At 39.4% G+C, this 24,785-nt stretch overlaps 1 protein-coding gene across 33 annotated transcripts in view; it reads right to left on the reverse strand.

Moving 5' to 3' along the window:
• Window positions 1-1,200: 1,200 nt before the first annotated feature.
• The window catches only part of MYT1L (myelin transcription factor 1 like), a 770,605-nt gene continuing 747,020 nt past the window's right edge, over window positions 1,201-24,785 (reverse strand). For 16 of the 33 annotated variants that reach the window (XM_069728028.1, XM_069728036.1, XM_069728027.1 and 13 more), the window contains 5 exons: window positions 23,086-23,177; window positions 13,139-13,242; window positions 11,892-11,951; window positions 10,192-10,335; window positions 1,622-2,746 (listed from right to left, as the gene is read on the reverse strand). In XM_069728028.1, coding sequence (XP_069584129.1) covers window positions 2,606-2,746; window positions 10,192-10,335; window positions 11,892-11,951; window positions 13,139-13,242; window positions 23,086-23,177 — 541 coding nt within the window. In that variant the 3' untranslated portion in view covers window positions 1,622-2,605. Of the gene's footprint in view, window positions 2,747-7,791; window positions 7,911-10,191; window positions 10,336-11,891; window positions 11,952-13,138; window positions 13,243-23,085; window positions 23,178-24,785 lie in introns of those variants that run through there. The other 17 variants (XM_069728032.1, XM_069728011.1, XM_069728037.1 and 14 more) reach the window with 3 other exon arrangements.

The following is a 24,785-nucleotide window of genomic DNA, read 5'->3' on the forward strand; positions in this document are numbered from 1 at the left end:
AGTTTATACAAAATTTCTGTCTTAATAAATGATTACTTAAGTTCAACTTAGAAATGAATATGAACAATAATAAGTTAGAATAAATAATAAACTTCGATGACTCACAATAAATTCATATGAAAGATCAGCATTCTAATATGTGACACTTTTTTTTTTTGTGTGATCCCTATATATAATAGTCACAGATAGGTTTTGATTTGATACAGTATCATGTACCACCGTTAAATGAGCAGCAGGTTTGTGCTTAAAATCCCTTTCCATTGTACATAGGTGATAACAATAATATTCCCAACTGATACTATCTATTAATCTACTGAAAGCATTACTATATTGGTGAATAAGCTGCAGACACAATGCCGTGGAAAAGGCTAATGTCAGTATTAACAATGGTCACCCCACTCCCGAAAAAAAAAAAAAAAGAAAGTCTTTTTTTTTTTTTCCCCTCTCGGGGGTATGTATGACATGGATATGGCAGAAGGTGAATATCAAGCACCTTGCTTCGGCTTTCGAAAAGGCAGTTCTGAGCATGACCGCTACGACTAAGAGCACAACAGAAAGACAGGCCTTTACAGAGAACATCCTGCAAAGCGCCCCCCCAAAGTAATTACATAATCTTCTCCCAGCTAGTTATTAAAGTCCTCTTGGAAAACTGTTAGCATTTGTACAGTGAATAGTATAAAGTGCCGCTGGGATATACATATATTTATACATATATATACCGAGGTTGAGTATTGTATTAGAATATTAGTTGTGAGATCCCTGTAACCTCCCTTAGCGATATTTATTGAAAACAGCCTTCATGGCTTCCAGTATCTTCTGACTTTTTTTTTTTTTTTTTTTAATTCTTTTATTTTTTTTTTTAATATATTTTTTTTTTCGCTATTTTATTTTTCTCGTCGGCGTCACAAAGGCTTATAGACGCGAAAAAAAATTGCACACCTCCGTATATTATGGATATATAGGACAAGGTAAGTGCAAATCATCAACTGGCACATTGTGGGGACAATGACCCTGTAAGTCCTATTTTGCTAAAAATATTTTTTAATTTTTTTTTTAAAAAAAAAACATCTTTTTTTTTTTCATAGCAAAATTCTAAAAGTACATTGTACTTTCTGCATAACATCAACACGTGGAAGGAAAAAGATATGCGATTCAAATAAAAAATAAGAATCCTTTTTTTTTTTCTTTTTTCTTTTTTTTGACATCTTTATAAACACGACAACATCTTTGACTTAAAAAGTGGTCTTATGCATATGGTTAGTGCAGTTGTTTTAGAAGAACGTAAATTATGTTAAAGTGACAAAAAATAAAGAAATAAAGAAATGGAAGATAAAACACTTCTGAATTAAAATGAGCACAATTGAACAAATTAATAAATAAATCATAAATATTATAAATAAATAAAAAAAAAACTAAGTGCTGTTTGAAGTTTGGTCATCTAACAAACTTTTTTTTTCATTTTTTTTTTCCCAATAAGGAAAGTCCAACAACAATCACAAGCTGTATGGGGGGAAAAATGTAAAAGTTTCAATCTTAGAAGGTTTACGTTTTCCTTTAAACCAACTTTTGCATTGATTCCAGGGATCAGAAACAGGTTTTCTTTCTTTTTTTTTCTTTTTTTGCATTAGTTGTAAAACCCCCAATTTAATGATAAGACGATGGAAAAAAAGGCAACGTAAAATGTATTAAAAATAGTCTTTCATCCTCGATCAAAAATGCAGGAATCCAGTACTACGCAGTTCTAAGGGAAATTAATCGATCCAGGAGTGAAGGGTGAATAGTGGCTATTTCTCCAAAGTCTGTTTGAAAAAAGATCAGTAGGAATCATCTCAACGTTCTCTTCCAATATAGTCCAACAATGGAGGTTCCCATATTGCGATCAGATGAAGTTCCGTTATGAATGAAAAGTGCTTTTAAGCTGCTACGCCTTTCCCCCCCGCCGCAGGTTTTTCCATAGCTCGATGTTGACTTACGTTAACCAAAAATTTAGAGTGAGCGTATCTTACAACTCTCAAAAATCCATTATCCCAAGTTATAAAAAAAAAGCTCATTGAATTGCCCCGTCAACATCTGAAACCGAAAACATTAAGCCTCTACTCGAAAGGTCCTTAAAAAATAAAGCAATTTCACTTTACTGCTCGCTGTGAAACAGTATGGTCCAAACCTTAAAATCTCCGGCATTCCGAGACCAAATGAAATTCTGTAGAAAGTGGCAATACCATTTAGAAGTGGAATTTGTCTTCTCCAGTTCGAAATACTAAAATGTTGATCACCAAAGCATAAAAAAAATTCTACCCTCCGATTCTCTTCGGCAGCTTTCCTTTTTTTTTTTCCAGAAATATATTTACCTTAAAAATGTGCATACATTAGCAGCTATAAACATTACATGGCATATCACACAATGTTAGCTTATATGAAAACGTACAAAATGTGAATGTATTCAAAATCTATTCAGCAGGTACTATTCTTAAAGCAAGACATAAAATCATCATGGAGTCTTGTAAGCATAACACTGTCTCGGATGAATAAATATATATAACACTTTTCTGGTAGAGTACAGCAGCAGGAAACAAGAGGCATCTTTATTGGATTTTTGTTCTTCTCTTTAGACTTGTATTCCTCTTACAGCTTGCTTTATGTTTTCCAGAAGAGCCTTATTTTCCGGGCTTTGATAGCGATCTTGATTTGTATACATGTCCGTCAATGTGGTCACGTAAGCATCAAAATTTTGTTCGTTGATGGGGTCCTACAAGACAATAAACAATCTGTATTATTTTTGGAGCATCCTAAGGGAAATTGTAAGGCCGTGTTCATATCTATGTTGGATTATCCATTGCAAATTTTGTCAAAATTTCTGAAACACAAAAAATTCAAGGCTGCTTTTCCTGGGAAAGAGATTGGCAACATAAAGGAAACTTAACACCAGTTACCCATGGTGTTACACCATAGGATGGATCCAGCACTAATTTTTTTACTTTTTTCTGTTTCGAAAATGGAAGATAAAAACAGAAATGGAAATGCCAATGGTGGGCAAAGTATAATGGCTCGCTCACACTAGCGTATAAAAAATCTGTCCCATTCTCATCCAGAAAAATGGGAAGATTTTTTACCTACTTGTCATCCATGTGCTGTCCATACATAGTCCGAGTGCAATCCATTTTTTTTTACTCGGCAGCTAATAATCTTTTACAAGGCCATTTACTGTTTCCCATGCTACAGAATTGTAATGTATCAGTAAAAATCAGATGTCACACTAATGGTCACCCATCAGATTTCGGACTTAGCATTTCTTTGCTCATGAAGAATACAATTGAGGAATGATACTCAGATCTGCACTGCGTCATTGAATAACATTGGTCCGAGCGCAGTTCTATTTTTAATGTATTTTTAATGTATTTTTAATGTACGTAAGCCAAAATCCTTTTGGGAAAGCGTGTTGTGGATAGATGAGACCAAGATAGAGCTTTTTGGTAAAGCACATCATTCTACTATTTCCAGGAATGAGGCCTACAAAAAAAAAAGAACACAGTATCTACAGTCAAATATGGGGGAAGTTCAAAGATGTTTTGGAGTTGTTTTGTTGCCTCTGGCAATGGGTGCCTTGATTGAGTGAAGGCATCATGAAATCTGATGATTACCAAAGGATTTTGGGTCACAGTGTAGTGCGCAGTGTCAAAAAGCTGGGTTTGCGCCCTAGATTATGGGTCTTCCAGCAGGACAATGACTCCCAACATACTTCAAGAAACACCCAGAAACAGATGGAAACAAAGAGCTGGAGAGTTCTGCAGTGACCAGCAATGAGTCCAGATCTAAACCCAATTGAACACCTGTAGAGAGACCTTCAAATTGCTGTTGGGAAAAGACATCCTTCAAATATGAGAGACCTGGAGCAGTTTGCAAAAGAAGAGTAGTCCAAAATTCCAGTTAAGAGGTGTAAGAAGCTTGTTGATGGTTATAGGAAATGATTGCTTGCAGTTATTTATTCCAAAGGGTATGCAACTATATATTAGGTTGAGGGTGTCAACAATTTTTTCCAGCCCATTTTAGGGTTTTATGTGACATTATGTCCAATTTGTACCAATGCACACAAAGGAAATAAACGTGTATAACAAAACATGTGTAACTGCAATAATTTTTTGGGAGAAATACCTAATTTTCTGGACCAATTTCAAGGGTGCCAACACTTTCGTCCATGACTGTATGGGTTTAGAGCAGACCAGTGGAAAATAGCGAAATGTCTTCAAGATTTCAAAATAAATCTCGGCTCTACTTAAATGTCACAACTAGGTCTCCTATTAGTTTGACAATGGGGGATGTGTGCATTTTACATGATGGAGCTGAAAATCTGTCAGACAAAAACTAGAGTAAAGAGATGTTTATATTTTCACATACTTACTCAGGGGTTAATATATTGTTTCAAAGTCAAGGAATACCAACACCATTTATTACCATAACTAGGGCATCCAATGAGGTTACAAATGCAACTTTCTCACCTTAGCAACCCGACATAATTTATCGCAATGTTGTAGCTTATCATTTTGGCAACTTTTTCATGGTTTACAATAACAAATAATGAATTGCAATTACTCCCATTTCTTGTGTATCTATAAAAGAGTATTGTCAAAGTTCTCGCAAAAGGAAATATAGATTTTCCAGAAACATTTTCTTCTCTTCGTACATAACCAAAAATTTCCACAAGTGTATGGAGAAAATTAAGAATGAGGAGCATCATTCGTGACTGAAGAACATCAAGATAATAATCAAATAAATAAATGATACAATGGAATAAATTAATAAAATATCTTCATGGTGTCCTCCCAGATCTCATTGGGACCTACCCTGCTAGAATAGCAGCTGGATTTAGGCAGGGATGGTGATGTTGGTATACATTAAGTCATTGACTCCATTGGTTTAGATAATGAATCCAAAAAATTGCTTAGTGTAGTAACAATACTTAGGAAAACTCAGCACCTGAGCAAAATCATTGAGCAGCAAGAATCCTGAGGACCTGGACTTAGGATGGAAAGTAGTCTCCGCAGTGAGTAAAAGAATCCTAAAAGTGAATTGTTGAACAATGTTTTACTCTATAATGTCTGAAATTCTTTATATATGTACCCGCTGAATTCTAAAGTGCCAAGGAATATGTTGGTGCTATAGAAATCAAATTATTACTATTATTATTATAATAATTAAAATATATTTGATAACAAAATCAATCTAAAGCTTCATTACTCTCTCTAAGGAAATTGTTTTTCATTGTTTGCGTTCAAATCCCAAATCTAAAAAAAAGGAGTTTAGTTTCTGCCTGTGCATCGATGTGTGATGAATTCCTACTAAAGACTTCAGAAAATATTACGAAATCGTTATCTCATGTAAGGTCAGGAGCTCAGGTTGCCTGGCAAACATTATTTAAGTTGTAAGGTAAATAAGGATCACTGTTTTTTCTAGGTCTGAGGATGAACGTTTCTCCTAGAGGAGAGTGCCAATTTGACGTAAAGAGACCTATAGGCCATGCAATGCTCCTCTGAGGATATATGTTTGCAAATTTTATCTTTGTCTTGTTGTCAAGAACACCTTAGGCTTTAGCTTTGACCTGCTAATAAGTGTTTCTCCGTAACTGATTCATTTAGAAAAATGGCACTTTATTTGGAAAATGTTGAGATCCATATGATTGACCGATTGCAGGATATCCTTGCTGACAAGCGTTTAAAGGGAACCTGTCATGTCCCCAAATGCTATTAGCCTGCATATAAAGGGTTAACATGCAGCTTAATTGCGTTACAATGCTGTGCAGCTGTCTTAGACCTCATTCACAAGTCAGTATTTTTGCATCAGTATTTCATCAGTATTTGCATGCCAAAACCAGGACTATCTCCAAAACACAGAACAGGCGTCAATCTTTCAATTCGAGTTTTTCTCTGTAAGTTCCACTCCTGACTTTGGCATACAAACACTGGTGCAAAAATACCGATGTGTGAGGCCTTACTAAAAGCGTGGCTACCTTGGAAAAATGAGTGTTACTCTTCCTCTCTTCCTGAGAGCCACTTCTTTCATTCATAGACGTTCCAGTGCGGGTTCAGTCACCACTCAATGCTCCGCTCACTATACTATGAGCACCAGGTGTCAGCACGCCCTGGCAGTTTGATTGATAGCTGCAGCACATCTGTGCCGAGTGAGCTGTCAATCAAACAGCCGTTGCTCACTCCGTACTGAACAGTGACTCTAGCCCCTCCACCCATGCCTCTATGACTGAGAACCGATGGCTACCGGGGAGAAAACAGTTCATTTCCTCCCAGTAGTCACACTCTCAGTAAGGTAACCAGAAAGTATTGTAACACTACTAAAAAAACCTGTAAGGCCGGTTTCACTCATCAGTTTTTTCTCCCATGTGAAAAATGGTCCATGTTTTATCAATGTGCTCAACCCATTTATGACCTCTTGTCAGTCATTACAATCCAATTTGTATTTGCCTTTCTTGTATGAAAAATAAAATAAAAATGTCATCTTCAACTTCCAAATAAACAGTAAAATCGAGACAGAACACGGATGAAGTCCACGTTGGATCAAAGTAGGACAGGTCTACTGTCTTTTTTTGGAGACAATCAAGTAGAAAAGAACATGTGAAAAGACAAATTGATAGTAATGGTTCCTTGTTCTATCTGTAAAACAATGGATAAATAAATCTAATAGTGGGAAACAGAGCACACAAAAGGGTGACACCCTATGGAGGAGGAGTAGGAGAGAGCTGGTTTTGCTAACCTGGTAGAGTTGTGAAGGACACAACTCCTATGTAGGCATGAAGAAAAACAGCTGCTGCCCCCTGGCTGGTGATGGATCCAGTTGGATGAACACATAGGTTGGCTGCGCTGCTGGAGTAAATCAATTCCTCAGAAATGATGATGAGAATAAGGTTTTCTTATTCACAACGCGTTGCAACACCGTTCCGGCGTCTTTATCAATTGAAAAAAAAACAAAAGTGGCATTGTGAATAAAAAAAAACATATTCTCATCATCATTTCTGAAGAATTGGTTTACTCCGCCAGCGCAGCCCACCTACGTGTGCATCCAACTGGATCTAAAAACAACTCTTAGTACATGTACTGCAAAAAATGATGTGCAAAACCAACCTATGAGGAAGAAATATCTCGGACTCTGCTGTAAAGCCCCATTTTATTGTTTTATGATCTCAAAATATGAGCTTATAATTTATGTAAGCCAAATTAATAGCAGCAATGCAAATAAAACCAATAACAGTCATTAAGAAAACATTTATGTTCGGTGCCGCCACATATATACACGGTATGATTAATTTACTTTTGACACTGCGGTGAGAATTATGTGATTGTCAGTACTGAACTCCTCTAACTCGAAATGTCCGCTTAACCTTTAAATAATAAAATACCTTAAAATATATGAAAAATATAAATCTCTATATATTCAACATATAAAGAAAATATACAGTGATGTTATTGTGTGGGTGCTATTTGGTTCTTTTGCTGTGATTATCAAAAAAGACCTTCCTATATCAGAACAAAGATTGAACAAAAGATGGGTAGATAGAGTTTCAGGAGAAGGGATGAAAAGAGGGGTAGATAGAGTTTCAGGAGAAGGGATGGTCTTGCTCACAGAAGATTACAGTCTGGAGGAGAACATGGATTGACGAGGCATGGCTTTGGTTCTTGATGATGGACAATCCACAGGACACAAATGATTTATCGAAAACGAGATAACAACAAAGGTTTTTTTGGGAGAATATGGTGACTAGGGTAATAACATACGTCTACAGACAGATGGAAAATGAAAGTTTGGTTCTTTGAGTGAAGCTGAGAGAAGCTCTAATCGAGTATGATCATGAATTCCAGAGATGAGGTTCAGCTCTAGAGGAGTCCCGGAGATGTGCATGGGATGAGCTATTGAGAAAAGAGAAGAGGAGTAGACCATGGGTAGAGGTCAACTTGTGATTTCATTAGTATTTGGATCTTGAATCATACATGTCCACCCTTATTTTTTTTGTACATTTTATCAAATGGCTTTTCGATGAATGTGTTAGATTTCACATATGGCCTGAGTGTGCTATAACAAAAAAAATTCACATATTGTACTCGACTACCAATCCTTTGCCGCTCCTCCCAGTGGTCTCCTCACCTTCTCTTTCAGCACCATTGACTCATGATAGCTGTGATTAGTAGACCACAGGGATGACCAAGCCAGCAGTACAGAGGAGTAGAGATGGATCAGTAGTTTTATATGTGCTACTTTTATTTTCTTTTAGCAAACTCGGGCTACATGTAAGATAAAAGAAAGTTGTGAAAAATCCCTTTAAGGGCTCTAATTTCTCACAATTACTGTAAAATTCAATACATTATTGTGACATGCCAGAAAAAAAATAACAGGTTTCAATACACATCCCAACCAATGGATGGCCACACATAGACACATAAAGCATAAACATCTCTCGACGTAGTGTAGGAAAATCAGGTTGTTCTTTTTCTCAAAGCTAGTCATTTTGTGCCACTTACCTTTGGATATGTCGAGACAAGAGGAAAAGTAAGACAGGACATATCTGTTATGTGCCTTAAAAGTATGTCGTAGGAGGCAGAAAAATGTGTAAAAAATAAACGAGATCACCGAGACCCCACGTAAAATGGAAAAATCATGTTCAATAAAGTATTTTTTAGTAGTGACTAGTGTTGGTTAGTGGTGGACTGGCAAATTATTATTATTTATTATTATTATGCATTTTTATAGCACCATTTATTCCATGGAGCTTTACATGTGAAAAGGGTGCAAATATAGACAAATACAGTAAACATGAGCAAAAAACAAAGCACACAGGTACATAAGGAGGGAGGACCCTGCCCGCGAGGGCTCACAGTCTGCAGGGGATGGGTGAGGATACACTAGGAGAGGGTAGAGCTGGTTGTGCGGCGGTTCAGTATGTTAAGGATCACTGCAGGCTGTAGGCTTGTCGGAAGAGGTGAGTCTTCAGGTTCTTTTTGAAGGTTTCTATGGTAGGTGAGAGTCTGATGTGTTGGGGTACAGAGTTCCAGCGTATGGGGGAAGCACGGGAGAAGTCTTGGATGCGGTTATGGGAAGAAGAGATGAGAGGGGAGTAGAGAATGAGATCTTGAGAGGATTGGAGGTTGCGTGTAGGTAAGTACCGGGAGACCATGTCACAGATGTATGGAGGAGACAGGTTGTGGATGGCTTTGTAAGTCATTGTGAGGGTTTTGAACTGGACTCTCTGGGCGATAGGAAGCCAGTGAAGGGCTTGGCATAGTGGAGAGGCGGGGGAGATAGCGGGGAGACAGTTGGCTTAGTCGGGCAGCAGAGTGTAGGATGGATTGTAGTGGTGCCAGAGTGCTAGAGGGGAGGCCAGAGAGTAGGAGGTTGCAGTAGTCAAGGCGGGAGATGACAAATCAAAAGGGGCTGTCACCAGACTCAGTGGTCAAGTTTTTAAAAGATTTTAGAGGAATAGTTCAACACAACCAATGGATAAAACAAAAAAAACCTTTATTCAAAATCCATTAAAACAAGCGTATCAAAGGTGAGATATTATTTCTAATTTTTTCATTTATCACCATGGATCCACTTTTTAAAAAAATTATTTTGAGTAAAGAGTTTTTTTATTTTTTATTTTATTTGTTGGTTGTGTGAAACCTTTCCTCTAACCTTTTGTATTTTTGGCTGCATATTACCAGCAGGATACAGCACCCACCGGCATATAATTCTCAGCCTCTCATCTACATATAAGCATGGTGAGCTCATTTTTTTCTTTTGTACCCACCTTATCGGTCAAGTTTTTAGTCTAATACCCTAGAGTAAATACTTCTTCTTGGCTAATCCCACTGGTAATTGAAGAATGTACTCTTACCCACTGCTCCACCAATATGACCAAATACTTGAACAGAATAGGATTTCTGTGTATGATGACAGAACTATTATCATTGACAGTGAGGCTCAGAGACTGGTAATGAAAGCACCATTAGAGTAAAAAACAGGAGAAAAAAGCAAAAAAAAGTCCAGACGCTACAAATGATGGTCATATATCCTCAAAGGAAACAGTAAAAAACACAACAAGCACTGTATAGGTGAAGGAACCACTGATCGGTATCAGCAGATTATTAAAGTAGTCACTATAATAAACATTATTGTGTTTTGTAATTCCATAATGGACATACGATTACTCACCATGTGGGGAAGCTGGATGTTAGCTAGACTATGAATTAAAGACTGACTTAGATTGGCCAGCTCATGCAGAAGAGACTCGTTTTGCTGCTCAATGACTTTGTTCTCCTCTTCTATTGTCTTTAGGTTACTCTCCATTGTTGTAATCTATAAAGCACATAGAGGTGGAAAATACAATACAAGGTATTACAAATCACGTAACGTAGTCACGGCGTTATCTACAATTTTTTTATTCTCATTTAAAGTGTTCAAATCTCAATTTATTAAATGTGTTGGGGAGAAGGAGTGCTACCTAATTTACTATGTCACCAATAGGTAATTAGTATAAGAAAGAATTTAATACACATAATTAATGAATTTGTTTATACAGATGTAGAATTGCTGAATTTGTCATTTGTGTGCATTGTGATTAGAGTTGAGCAAATTCTTCAAAATTCGTTTCCGATTATGATCGGCGGCAAATATTGTTTTCGCAATAGTCTCCGCTGAACGTCATTGAGGTCAATGGGAGTAGAAATGAACGAATATGTTCGGAACCGATCAACAAACATAAATTCAGCACCAATAGGGTGCGAATATGGCAAATTTAGATTCTGAACAAACTCTCTAAAATCTAATTGTGATATCTTTGATTTAGGCTAGGTTCACATTGCGTTAGTGCAGTCCGTTTAGCGCATATGCTAACGGACTGTGTTAACACAATTGCCAAAAAGGGATCGCGTTATGCGATCGTGCTAGCGCAGATGCTCTATTTGTGCCAGCGGGAACAGACCCATAAAATGCTGCAGCGTTCGAGGGTCCGTCACAAAATAACGGCACATCACTAACGCATGCCAATAATTGCATTCAATGGGTGCGCTAACGGATCCGTCACATAGCGTTAGTGCCGCTATGTAACGGATTCCGTCAGCGGACACCCACTAACGCAATGTGAACCTAGCCTTAAGCAGTGGTGCTACAAATCTAAGCTGCCTTTCCCTAGTATTATACTTACCGGCCACAGTCTTCATCTTTTACCAGTGCCGCACCGGTCAATCTCTAGCAGTTTGTGACCTCCAGTGTTTTGCTGGGTGATCCAGAAGTCACAACTCAATTTAAGTCTATCAGAGCCAGAACAAGGCCTTCATAGACTTACACTGAGAGCTTGTGACCGCTAACTCCGACTTCCGGTCAGTCAGAAGTTGCGATCACGAGATGACGGATCGGGACTGGAGTGGCGCCGGGAAGAACAGATGACAGTGGTAGATTAGTTTAAGACTAGGGTCAGGAAACTTAGATTAGTGACATTACTCCAGCATGGAAATAAAAGAGAAAAACACTGGAGTGGTGCTTTAACAGTAAGCTTGTCTGTTTACTATAAATTAATAAATATTAAAATCCCCAGAAAAATCCACCTTGATAAATTTTTGTATGTGTTAATCAATCCCTAAAGAAACTTTTATCTAAAATGCAAATGACTTGAGTCAAAATGATGGAATGTGTAATTATAATTTGCATCGTATTAGTTAATTTCCACTATTAATAAAATAAAGATGATGTCCTAATTTTGCTTTATGTTATGCGCCCTTACTAAGCAAACTAGCTAATACATAATTCAATAATGAAATAAAATATTACTTATGATCAACTTTTATTCTTCGAAGGCTGAATTTCGTGTAAGTTACATGGAAAAATCACACAACCTCCCCTCCCGTGTAACTTACATGAAATTGGTATTCATCAACACAGGGTTCTTGGCAAGCAACAGGACGCTCGTCCAGTACCTAGTGGGAGGGAGCAGAAGCTGAAAAGGGGGCAGAGAATGAAGCAAAAGAGGTGGAACTGATTCAAATGAGAAAAATAATGGACATGTGTTTTTTTTTTTGTTTGTTTTTTTTTTAAACGACCAGAGTGGGTCACTTTTGGAACTAGATTTGTTAGACTAGCCAGCAGACTAGGCCAACAGCTCAGTAGATAGTATCAAAGATAACATGCCAGCACTCTTCAGTATTGGCATAGGTGATACTTAAAATTGTTTTTTTTTATTTTAGAAAATCATTAGTACTGTATGTGCTGTTTAGTTCCACCTCTTTGAATGATAAAAAAATCATAACCACTAAATTCTATTATACAAAACATAGCTGTTCTACTACAATTTATGTCAATAATCGCAGGTCTGTAGACAATAGGCAGTTCTTAGTTTCTTCTATTTTTACTGAAACGTGTTGATATCATTTATACTCAGACGTTTAGATTTTGTTTCACAAAATTTGAGTTAATAAAAGGTCAAATTGAATATTTTTGTAGTATTATTTTTTTTTTAACAGTGCCACACACACTTTGAATGTAACACTTGAATGGTCACCGAGTTCTCATCCTCACCCTTACCCTCCATGTAATTTTTATTTTTTATTTTCCCGATCTGTCCATAAATACATCTGATGTCTTGGTTGATGAATACCATGCAGCCAGCATGATTATGTGGCCACAGAAGACGGTATTTACGGATGCACTCACGTATGTCACATAGAGATGTAATCCAGTATTTTCATGCACATGCATGTCACAAAGAAACAAGTGCTTTCAGGCTTCGGAAAAAAAAAAATATGTTAAAATGACAATGAGAATTGAGATTTAGTACTACAAGCTGATAGGCTACTGTGCTATTGACTACCCGTGTTACAGTAAGCAAAAGTGACCAAAAAAGGTGACGTTCACTTCGAAACAATGACCTGGGCATGCATGAAGTATGGGTGAGTATGAGAATAAAAGCTTCACGGCATTATTTTTAGTATTACTTTTTCCTTTTTTTAGTATTTTGTTCTTAAATTTATAAATAAGTTAGTGGCATCTCATACAGGAAAGTCTCATACAGCAAAGTTGTACGCATTCTCGGCAGAGCCGGTAATAGCATTCTATTTGGAGTCACCTAGGCAAGACATTTTCAATATTGTTTATAGAAAACTGTTACCTGAGTTCTCAGCTTAATCATATCAGACTCCATCTGGGAATTAGACTCATTTAGTTCCTTTATTTCTTCTTCCAATTGTTTTATTTCCTCATCATTTTCTATACCTAAGGGGATATTAAAGGAAAACACGTAATAGAGTTGTAAGCCATCAAGCATCAACGGTAACATTATCAGCATCGCTATCGATAAAACATAGTTAGAATAGATTTGCATGTTAATGTAAAGTTGGAGGATGAGAAGTCGAAAAGTTAAGATCTACGCAACTTTATACCCCGATACTGGAGCCTAGGGGTGGACTGAAGAGGTTGTGGGTCACCATAATCATAAGCCACTATAGACAAAATACACTTGACATGGGTTAATAAATCACATTTATGAAAAATTATCACTTTCCCTACATTAAAACAATCATAACTGTTTCACCTGACTAAAAGACTCTGGCCCGCTTTTGACAAAGGGCCTCAGACTTTGCCCAAGTGGTCACTCCATCACTGCTGGAGTCTGTAGATAAGTACCGTAGATACTATGCCAGCCCTACTAAGTTTAGTTAGTAAAGTTTCTGTCCATCTCCGATCTTTTAATTACAAATTAAAACCAGGTAATGTACTGTATGTGAGGATAATCATGGTCGTCACAGGAAACCCTTCTATGGTTCCTGAAAAGTGAAAAGCCAGAACCATCAATCAAGGAACAAGAAGGAGGACATAGGTGGAAAACAAGAAAACGGGAAGGTGTATTGAAAGGTTTGGCGGCACCAAGAGTGCACCAAATGTTATTGCTTGGTTTGAACCATCAAATTATGCTGACACACTGCCTTTACATAGGTTATCTGGGTCTTTCAACTGGCTGCATTAGGATAGGCAATCAAATTATAATTGGTGGGTGTCCAACTGTTTAGGTAGGGTACATTTTGATTAGTGTTCATCAATGCTTAGCGGTATACAGGTTCATACAAAGCCCATAGCTCTTCTATAAGTCTGTACATTATTTGTTCTACTCTCTGAAGACAGTCTAGGAAACGATGGGGCACAGAGCTCAGTTGGGTACTTTTAGCAATTTAGCCATCGGTGGACGACTGAGTGAATAGAAACATCTGCCCTGGTCATAGGATGACGGGTGCAGGGCAGGTCCAGTTATAGTTTGTGCATCACAGATTTAATTTGTGCACGGCTATGGTATGTATAAGGGAATTGATAAAATATTTAATATTTAAATTGTTAGGGCATGTTCACATAGAGTATTTTTATGTGGATTTTCAGTGAATTTTCCCCAAAATCCCTAATGAAAACCTCTTCAATTACTTTTTAAGGCTATGTGCACACAACATTTTTTTAGGCTGACTTCACAAGGAATCCACCCGAAAAAGTGATAGCTGAGCATACTTCACATACACATTTTCCGTCTTGTGACACTTCTTTCAACTGCACCTGGGTGCGGAAACCACAAAGTGTGTAATAGAAATAGCATGTTCATTGTACGTTGCAGTAAAATGTGAAAGCTGCCGGCAACGTTGCCACCCCTGAAACAACAGCAAAGATGCTTTAGGTAAACCACCGCTGGCATTTTACTTTCCTCAGAAAACTAGGCAGCTGTGCCAACGTCTAAATTACTGTGGGTATAGACTCTAAGGCTATGTGCTAAATGAGTTTTAGGGGAATTATTGGAGCAAAAACTGAGCGGAAACTCTTCAAATCCTCCGACAAATCACAAAGCTCCTCAAAAAGCTGGAAAGTTTTTTCCTCTTCTTCCAAGTTTCTTCCTCTTCTTTACTACAAGACTGCATGGGAGCTTTTTTATGATACTAGTTCTAGTTTTGAATGACACCATCCATTTTACTATATAATTTATTGAAAAGCAGGAAAAAAAGTGTACTTACGTTGTAACAAAAACATAAATCAGCAATTCCACCATTGTTTTGGGGGTTTTGCCTTATGACATTCACTTTGCAGTTTAAATGACCTTGTAACTTTGGTTTATGTTGTATGGTGATATCGGTCCGGGATTTCGGAGTGACCAGAAGAGATTGGGTAGGAAAGGTTGATCCCATACTCCAGCCCAGGTCATACAGGCCTAATTACAGAAGCTGAGTTAGCAGCAGTAGAGTTGGAAGCTGAACTGAGGTATGTTACTTTCATAACTACTTGAGCTGCTACCGCCTAGAATACTGGGATAGATGAGGCTGCTATATTCACTTTATCCATTGTACCTGAAGAAAGGACTGTTTCTGTTATTCATTTGTACTGGAGAATATCTTTTGATTTGGAGCTCTAAAGTTTATGATGGACAATAAACATTATGAATGTTTTGGCATACAAATCCTGTGCCAGTGTGTATCCAAGCAGCTACCAGATGGCAAAAAATCTTGTAAAAAAGGGAAATGTAAGCCGATTTGAAAATTTAAATTTTATATACAGTACAGACCAAAAGTTTGGACACACCTTCTCATTTAAAGATTTTTCTGTATTTTCATGACTATGAAAATTGTACATTCACACTGAAGGCATCAAAACTATGAATTAACATATGTGGAATTATATACGGTACTTAACAAAAAAGTGTGAAACAACTGAAAATATGTCTTATATTCTAGGTTCTTCAAAGTAGCCACCTTTTGCTTTGATGACTGCTTTGCACACTCTTGACATTCTCTTCATGAGCTTCAAGAGGTAGTCACAGGAAATGGTTTTCACTTCACAGGTGTGCCCTGTCAGGTTTAATAAGTGGGATTTCTTGTCTTATAAATGAGGTTGGGACCATCAGTTGTGTTGAGCAGAAGTCTGATGGATACACAGCTGATAGTCCTACTGAATAGACTGTTAGAATTTGTATTGTGGCAAGAAAAAAACTGCTACAGTAAGTAAAGAAATACGAGTGGCCATCACTACTTTAAGAAATGAAGGTCAGTCAGTCTGAAAAATTGGGCAAACTATGAAAGTGTCCCCAAGTGCAGTGGCAATAACCATCAAGCACTACAAAGAAACTGGCTCACATGAGGACGGCCCCAGGAAAGGAAGACCAAGAGTCACCTCTGCTTCTGAGGATAAGTTTATCCGAGTCACCAGCCTCAGAAATCGCAGATTAACAGCAGCTCAGATTAGAGACCAGGTCAATGCCACACAGAGTTCTAGCAGCAGACACATCTCTACAACAACTGTTAAGAGGAGACTTTGTGCAGCAGGCCTTCATGGTAAAATAACTGCTAGGAAACCACTGCTAAGGACAGGCAGCAAGTAGAAGAGACTTGTTTGGGCTAAAGAACACAAGGAATGGACATTAGACCAGTGAAAAACTGTGCTTTGGTCTGATGAGTCCAAATTTGAGATCTTTGGTTCCAACCACCGTGTCTTCGTGCGACGCAGAAAAGGCGAACGGATGGACTCTACATGCCTGGTTCCCACTGTGAAGAATGGAGGAGGAGGTGTGATGGTGTGATGGTGCTTTGCTGGTGACACTGTTGGGGATTTATTCAAACTTGAAGGCATACTGAACCAGCATGGTTACCACAGCATCTTGCAGCAGCATGCTATTCCATCCGGTTTGAGTTTAGTTGGACCATCATTTATTTTCAACAGGACAATGACCCCAAACACACCTCCAGGCTGTGTAAGGGCTATTTGACCAAAAAGGAGAGTGATGGGGTGATACGCCAGATGACCTGGCCTCCACGCTCACCAGACCTGAACCCAAATGAGATGGTTTCGGGTGAGCTGGACCGCAGAATGAATGCAAAAGGGCCAACAAGTAGTATGCATCTCTGGGAACTCCTTCAAGATTGTTGGAAGACCATTCCCGGTAACTACCTCTTGAAGCTCATCAATTGAATGCCAAGAGTGTGCAAAGCAGTCATCAAAGCGAAAAGTGGCTACTTTGAAGAACCTAGAATATAAGATATATTTTCAGTTGTTTCACACTTTTTTGTTAAGTATATAATACCACATGTGTTAATTCATAGTTTTGATGCCTTCAGTGTGAATTAAATTTTTTTATGGTTTATGAAAATATAGAAAAATCTTTAAATGAGAAGGTGTGTCCAAACTTTTGGTCTCTACTGTATGTTTTTTATTCTTTTTAAATCCTTTACATTTTTTATGAAGGCCTGATCACGTACACATTACCCTACAATACTGTAGTATTGTAGTATATTGTGAAGTTGACGATCTGCTATGAAGCCTGCTCATGGACTAGGCCTTCAGTAAACTCTCAACTGCAATGGCAACCCATTAGTTCCCCATGATCGTATCGTGCTTTGAGGGGCGATGGCCGACAGAATGGATGGTGCCCTTATTTTAGAAACCTTCTTTAAGGTATTATACTATTGTAATTGAAGCTAGTTCTGATTACAGTTGCTCTTGGCTTCCAGTAGCTGTATAACACACCTGGCACCAAACTGCATGGATAGCAGAAGTCACTAGGGGGTTAAAAGACATATACCAGACGGTAGACATTTTCAATGAATTCCATTGTGCGAAATTGTATAGTCCGCTACCATAATTTACTCCTTATGTTTTCCAGTGGACTAATGCATGCTTGCTTGACGAGAACCAAGTGGTCACTCTTTCGACCTGCATTGGGCTAAAGGAACCCTACATATATGCTTAGCATCTGCACCGGTCTAGACACTAAATGTGCCTCACAAACGTGGTGTGCATGGAGTCTAAATCAAAGGAAACACTATTCTTATATTTCTTGCACCATTTCTTAACCATTAGGAAATAAACATGGACTTCCCGACCCATGACGCCACGTAGGCGTCATGAAAGTCGGTGCCAATCTGACCCATGATGCCTATGTGGCGTCATGGAAAGATCGCGTCCCTGCAGATCGGGTGAAAGGGTTAACTCCCATTTCACCCGATCTGCAGGGACAGGGGGAGTGGTAGTTTAGCCCAGGGGGCGTGGCTTCACCCCCCCGTGGCTACGATCGCTCTGATTGGCTGTTGAAAGTGAAACTGCCAATCAGAGCGATTTGTAATATTTCACCTATTAAAACTGGTGAAATATTACAATCCAGCCATGGCCGATGCTGCAATATCATCGGCCATGGCTGGACATACTAATGTGCCCCCACCCCACCGATCGCCCCCCCAAGCCACCGATCTGTCCGGTACACTGCTCCGGCTCCCCTCCGTCCTGTGCTCCGCTCCCCCGTGCTCTTGTCCGCTCCCCCTGTGCTCCAATCACCCCCCGTGCTCCAATCACCCCCCCTGCACTCCGATCCACCCCCCCGTGCTCCATTCCACCCCCCGTGCTCCGTTCCATCCCCCCGTGCTCCGTTCCACCCCCCCATGCTCCGTTCCACCCCAACCGCGCTCCGATCCACTCCCCCATGCTCCGATCCCCCCGTGCTCTCCCCCCACCCCATCATACTTACCGATCCTGCCGGGGTCCGTCCGTCTTCTCCCTGGGCGCCGCCATCTTCCAAAATGGCGGGCGCATGCGCAGTGGCCCGCCGAATCTGCCAGTCGGCAGATTCGTTCCAAAGTGCATTTTGATCACTGAGATAGATTATATCACAGTGATCAAAATAAAAAAAATAATAAATTACCCCCCCCTTTGTCACCTCAATAGGTAGGGACAATAAAAAAAATTTTTTTCCCACTAATGTTAGAATAGGGCTAGGGCTAGGGTTAGGGCTAGTGTTAGGGTTAGGGCTAGGGTTAGGGTTAGGGCTAGGGTTAGGGTTAGGGTTTCGGTATGTGCACACGTATTCTGGTCCTCTGCGGATTTTTCCGCTGCGGATTTGATAAATCCGCAGTGCTAAACCGCTGCGGATTTATGGCGGATTTACCGCGTTTTTTCTGCGCATTTCACTGCGGTTTTACAACTGCGATTTTCTATTGGAGCAGTTGTAAAACCGCTGCGGAATCCGCACAAAGAAGTGACATGCTGCGGAATGTAAACTGCTGCGTTTCCATGCAGTTTTTCTGCAGCATGTGTACAGCGATTTTTGTTTCCCATAGGTTTACATTGAACTGTAAACTCATGGGAAACTGCTGCGGATCCGCAGCGTTTTCTGCAGCGTGTGCACAAACCTTTAGAATTAGGCTATGTGCACACGGTGCAGATTTGGCTGCGTATCCGCAGCGGATTTGCCGCTGCGGATTCGCAGCAGTGTTCCATCAGGTTTACAGTACCATGTAAATCTATGGAAAACCAAATCCGCAGTGCCCATGGTGCGGAAAATACCGCGCGGAAACGCTGCGTTGTATTTTCCGCAGCATGTAAATTCTTTGTGTGGATTCCGCAGCGTTTTACACCTATTCCTCAATAGGAATCAGCAGGTGAAATCCGCACAAAAAACACTGGAAATCCGCAGAAAATCCGCAGGTAAAACGCAGTGCCTTTTACCCACGGATTTTTCAAAAATGATGCTGAGAAATCTCACACGAATCCGCAACGTGGGCACATAGCCTTAGGGTTAGGGTTAGGGTTGCAATTAGAGTTGTGGTTAGGGTTAGGGGTGTGTTGAGGTTAGGGTTGTGGTTAGGGGTGTGTTGGGGTTAGGATTGTGATTAGGGTTATGGCTACAGTTGGGATTAGGGTTAGGGGTGTGGGGGGGTTAGTGTTGGAGGTAGAATTGAGGGGTTACCACTGTTTAGGCACATCAGGGGTCTCCAAACGCAACATGGCGCCACCATTGATTCCAGCCAATCTTGTATTCAAAAAGTCAAATGGTGCTCCCTCACTTCCGAGCCCCGACGTGTGCCCAAACAGTGGTTTACCCCCACATATGGGGTACCAGCGTACTCAGGACAAACTGCGCAACAATTCCTGGGGTCCAATTTCTCCTGCTACCCTTGTGAAAATAAAAAAATGCTTGCTAAAACATCATTTTTGAGGAAAGAAAAATGATTTTTTATTTTCACGGCTCTGCATTATAAACTTCTGTGAAGCACTTGGGGGTTCAAAGTGCTCACCACACATCTAGATAAGTTCCTTTCGGGGTCTAGTCTCCAAAATGGGGTCACTTGTGGGGGGTTTCTACTGTTTAGCCACATCAGGGGCTCTGCAAACGCAACGTGACGCCCGCAGAGCATTCCATCAAAGTTTGCATTTCAAAACGTCACTACTTCAATTCTGAGCGCCGGCATGTGCCCAAACAGTAGTTTACCCCCACATATGGGGTATCACCGTACTCAGGAGAAACTGGACAACACATATTGGGGTCAAATTTCTCCTGTTACCCTTGGGAAAATTAAAAAATTCTGGGCTAAATAATTATTTTTGAGGAAAGAAAACGTATTTATTATTTTCACGGCTCTGCATTATAAACTTCTGTGAAGCACTTGGGGGTTCAAAGTGCTCACCACACATCTAGATAAGTTCCTTTCGGGGTCTAGTTTCCAAAATGGGGTCACTTGTGGGGGTTTCTACTGTTTAGCCACATCAGGGGCTCTGCAAACGCAACGTGACGCCCACAGAGCATTCCATCAAAGTCTGCATTTCAAAACGTCACTACTTCACTTCCAAGCCCCGGCATGTGCCCAAACAGTGGTTTACCCCCACATATGGGGTATCAGCGTACTCAGGAGAAACTGAACAACAACTTTTGGGGTCAAATTTCTCCTGTTACCCTTGGGAAAATAAAAAATTGCAGGCTAAAAGATCATTTTTGAGAAAATAATTTTTTATTTTATTTTCATGGCTCTGCGTTATAAACTTCTGTGAAGCACTTGGGGGTTCAAAGTCCTCACCACACATCTAGATTAGTTCCTTTGGGGGTCTAGTTTCCAAAATGGGGTCATTTGTGGGGGATCTCCAATGTTTAGGCACACATGGGCTCTCCAAACGTGACATGGTGTCCGCTAATGATTGGAGCTAATTTTCCATTTAAAAAGCCAAATGGCGTGCCTTCCCTTCCGAGCCCTGCCGTGCGCCCAAACAGTGGTTTACCCCCACATATGGGGTATAAACGTACTCAGGACAAACTGGACAACAACATTTGGGGTCCAATTTCTCCTATTACCCTTGGCAAAATAGGAAATTCCAGGCTAAAAAATCATTTTTGAGGAAAGAAAAATTATTTTTTATTTTCATGGCTCTGCGTTATAAACTTCTGTGAAGCACCTGGGGGTTTAAAGTGCTCAATATGCATCAAGATAAGTTCTTTGGGGGGTCTAGTTTCCAAAATGGGGTCACTTGTGGGGGAGCTCCAATGTTTAGGCACACAGGGGCTCTCCAAACACGACATGGTGTCCGCTAACGATGGAGATAATTTTTCATTCAAAAAGTCAAATGGCGCTCCTTCCCTTCCGAGCCTTACCATGTGCCCAAACAGTGGTTTACCCCCACATGTGAGGTATTGGTGTACACAGGAGAAATTGCCCAACAAATTTTAGGATCCATTTTATCCTGTTGCCCATGTGAAAATGAAAAAATTGAGGCTAAAATAATTTTTTTGTGAAAAAAAGTACTTTTTCATTTTTACGGATCAATTTGTGAAGCACCTGGGGGTTCAAAGTGCTCACTATGCATCTAGATAAGTTCCTTGGGGCGTTTAGTTTCCAAAATGGGGTCACTTGTGGGGGAGCTCCAATTTTTAGGCACACGGGGGCTCTCCAAACGTGACATGGTGTCCGCTAAAGAGTGGAGCCAATTTTTCATTCAAAAAGTCAAATGGCACTCCTTCCCTTCCAAGCCCTGCCGTGCGCCCAAACAGTGGTTTACCCCCACATATGAGGTATCAGCGTACTCAGGACAAATTGGACAACAACTTTCGTGGTTCAGTTTCTCCTTTTACCATTGGGAAAATAAAAAAATTGTTGCTAAAATATAATTTTTGTGAATAAAAAGTTAAATGTTCATTTTTTCCTTCCATGTTGCTTCTGCTGCTGTGAAGTACCTGAAGGGTTAATAAACTTATTGAATGTGGTTTTGGGTATTTTCAGCCATATAGACCCCTCAAACTGACTTCAAATGTGAGGTGGTCCCTAAAAAAAATGGTTTTGTAAATTTCGTTGTAAAAATGAGAAATCACTGGTCAAATTTTAACCCTTATAACTTTCTAGCAAAAAAAAATTTTGTTTCCAAAATTGTGCTGATGTAAAGTATACATGTGGGAAATGTTATTTATTAACTATTTTGTGTCACATAACTCTCTGGTTTAACAGAATAAAAATTCAAAATGTGAAAATTGCGAAATTTTCAAAATTTTCGCCAAATTTCCGTTTTTATCACAAATAAACGCAGAATTTATTGACCTAAATTTACCACTAACATGAAGCCCAATATGTCACAAAAAAACACTCTCAGAACCGCTAGGATCCGTTGAAGCGTTCCTGAGTTATTACCTCATAAATGGACACTGGTCAGAATTGCAAAAAACGGCAAGGTCTTTAAGGTCAAAATAGGCTGGGTCATGAAGGGGTTAATTTAAAGTGCCAGAAACTGTTTTAAACCTTTCTATTGGAAATGCTAAAGCGTGTGTTATAATATATAAACTATCTCAATAACTAATCTAGAAATCACCAAGAAGTAGCTAAATTAAAGCAATTATTTTTACTGGGCTGTCCAACTTTTCTTCTATCATACATCTGGGCTGCTGCAGAACCTCCTTTTGTAGAAAGAAAGTTAGTTTCCTGTCCAGCACCAATTAGTATGTAACTCCTTTTCCCTTGAAAAAAAGACGTTTTGCGACAGTTAATATATTTACTATGACGTTTTACACAAGCTGGACAACAGTACTGTACGCTACCTCCTGCAGCTGTTGAAGAACCTTTTTTATTATTATGTATTAGTACTAGTAATAGCATTTTTAGAAGTATAAGTACTGTAAGTCGTAGAGTAGAAGTGGCAGCAGCACCAAGAGTTATGTACAATTACTAATCCAATAGGTTTCATTACGCGTCTTGAATCATTATTTCATGTCAGTACGGACAGCGTACGAAGATTTGTTCATTGCATTAATATTCATAGTAGATTCCTCACATAACATCTGAAAGCCAGTACCATTTGTCGCCCGTTGCTTGATTGTCATCATCTCTTCTCCTGACAATCGGGCTTTTTTCATTGCTGACGTGGCCCGTGGACATCCCGATAAACTATCAGAAAAATGGTAAATCAGTGGTCAATAGGATCTTTATAGTTACTTTATAAACAAGTTATTTTTATTGTATTTTAACCATAAGTGTCAGACAAAACATAAGTAACACATTACCACATTACACTGCATACAGACGTGGTATTTGCATTAGTAAAGGTTGATTCCAAGTACTCTGCGATAAATATCTTTGAGGGCAATAATATAATACTCCAGAGACGGGCAATAAAATGTGATAGCACTCCGTAATCATGTCCACCAAAATATAAGGAAGAGCTACTCGGTGGTTATAAGACCCAATAACACTAAAGTTTGCCCTAGACAGATGACGAGGGGGATGAGATCAGACATGTTTCAATGAGCAATCCTAAAGGCATGATCACACTAGTTTTTTTGAAGGACTCATTGGAGGGAGAACTATCCAAAATCATCCTCAAAGTGTATGTCCGCATGGCATCAATGAGATGCCAGTGCACCCTACGAGGGTTCTCACATGAAGCTACTTCAAGAAGACGTTGGCGGTTGTTTTCCAGAAGCAGCTTTTTCTGTCTCTCCTGTGCTGGCTGTGCCGATGGCAAATTTCTGAATGTTGAAGCAGTTGAAAAAAGTGACATACCATGGAATGCTTGCATGGCAGTGTCGTCTTGATATTCCTGTGCACTATGTTTATTTTACAGAGAGCTTTAGCTACACTTTTTTTCAGGCGGATTCCGAGAGTAATCCACTGGAAATTGATGCCAAGTGCACAGGAGAAAGCCGGCGGTGAAGTAACTTCAGGAAAATGACCGCCAACGTGTTCCTGAAGTGGCTTCGCCTAGAAAAACTCGATGGCTGCTGTGGTACCTAAATGATTTTGATATAAATCCACTTTGCAGTTCATATGAAGAATTTTTGTAGCTTTTTGTTTCCTGAGTTTAGAAACAATCCTGGGGAAAAAAAGAAAGCGAATGCTACTTTGGGTATGTGCACATGGTATCTCATGGATGCAGGTTTACGCGCATAGTATTTGAAGCACAACACACTTCAGGGAAACGCTGGTGATGTTTTTCCTGAAGCATCTTCCTTGTCATCCCTTTTGTCATTTTTGTGGCGACTTTGCCGCCAGCATCTTTTTTAAAAACTTCATATATAAAGTAGTGTTGGCTTCCAAGTGGAAGTTCTTGGAGAGTGGATTGATCACTTCTTTTAGCTGCATCACGGCTTTTGAAGTCTGAAGCAGTTAAAAGAAGTAGAAAAACTGATTACGTGCACAGCAAGTCGATTTGACATTGCAGTGCGTATGTTCATCATTTTTTATATTGTTTTAACACTTTTTATCACAAAATCTATGACAAAACCGCCAGTGGTTATGTGCAGAGAATGTCTTTTTTCAGGTGGATCACGCATGGTATCCGACTGAAAAAGGGTGGAAAAACTGCTGCAAAAAATGGACATAATGCACAGCAATGTCTAAACGATTTTGCTGTGCACATCATTAGTATTTTCTTACTTCTTTTAACCGCTTCAGGGTTCGGAAACACTGGAGTAGCTAAAAGAAGTAACGTTCATTTTTCAGGCGGCTTCTGCTCTGTATAATAGAATACATAGGCAAAAGACACCTGCGACAGAA

This window comes from Ranitomeya imitator, chromosome 5, assembly GCF_032444005.1.
Source record: "Ranitomeya imitator isolate aRanImi1 chromosome 5, aRanImi1.pri, whole genome shotgun sequence".
Lineage (NCBI taxonomy): Eukaryota > Metazoa > Chordata > Amphibia > Anura > Dendrobatidae > Ranitomeya > Ranitomeya imitator.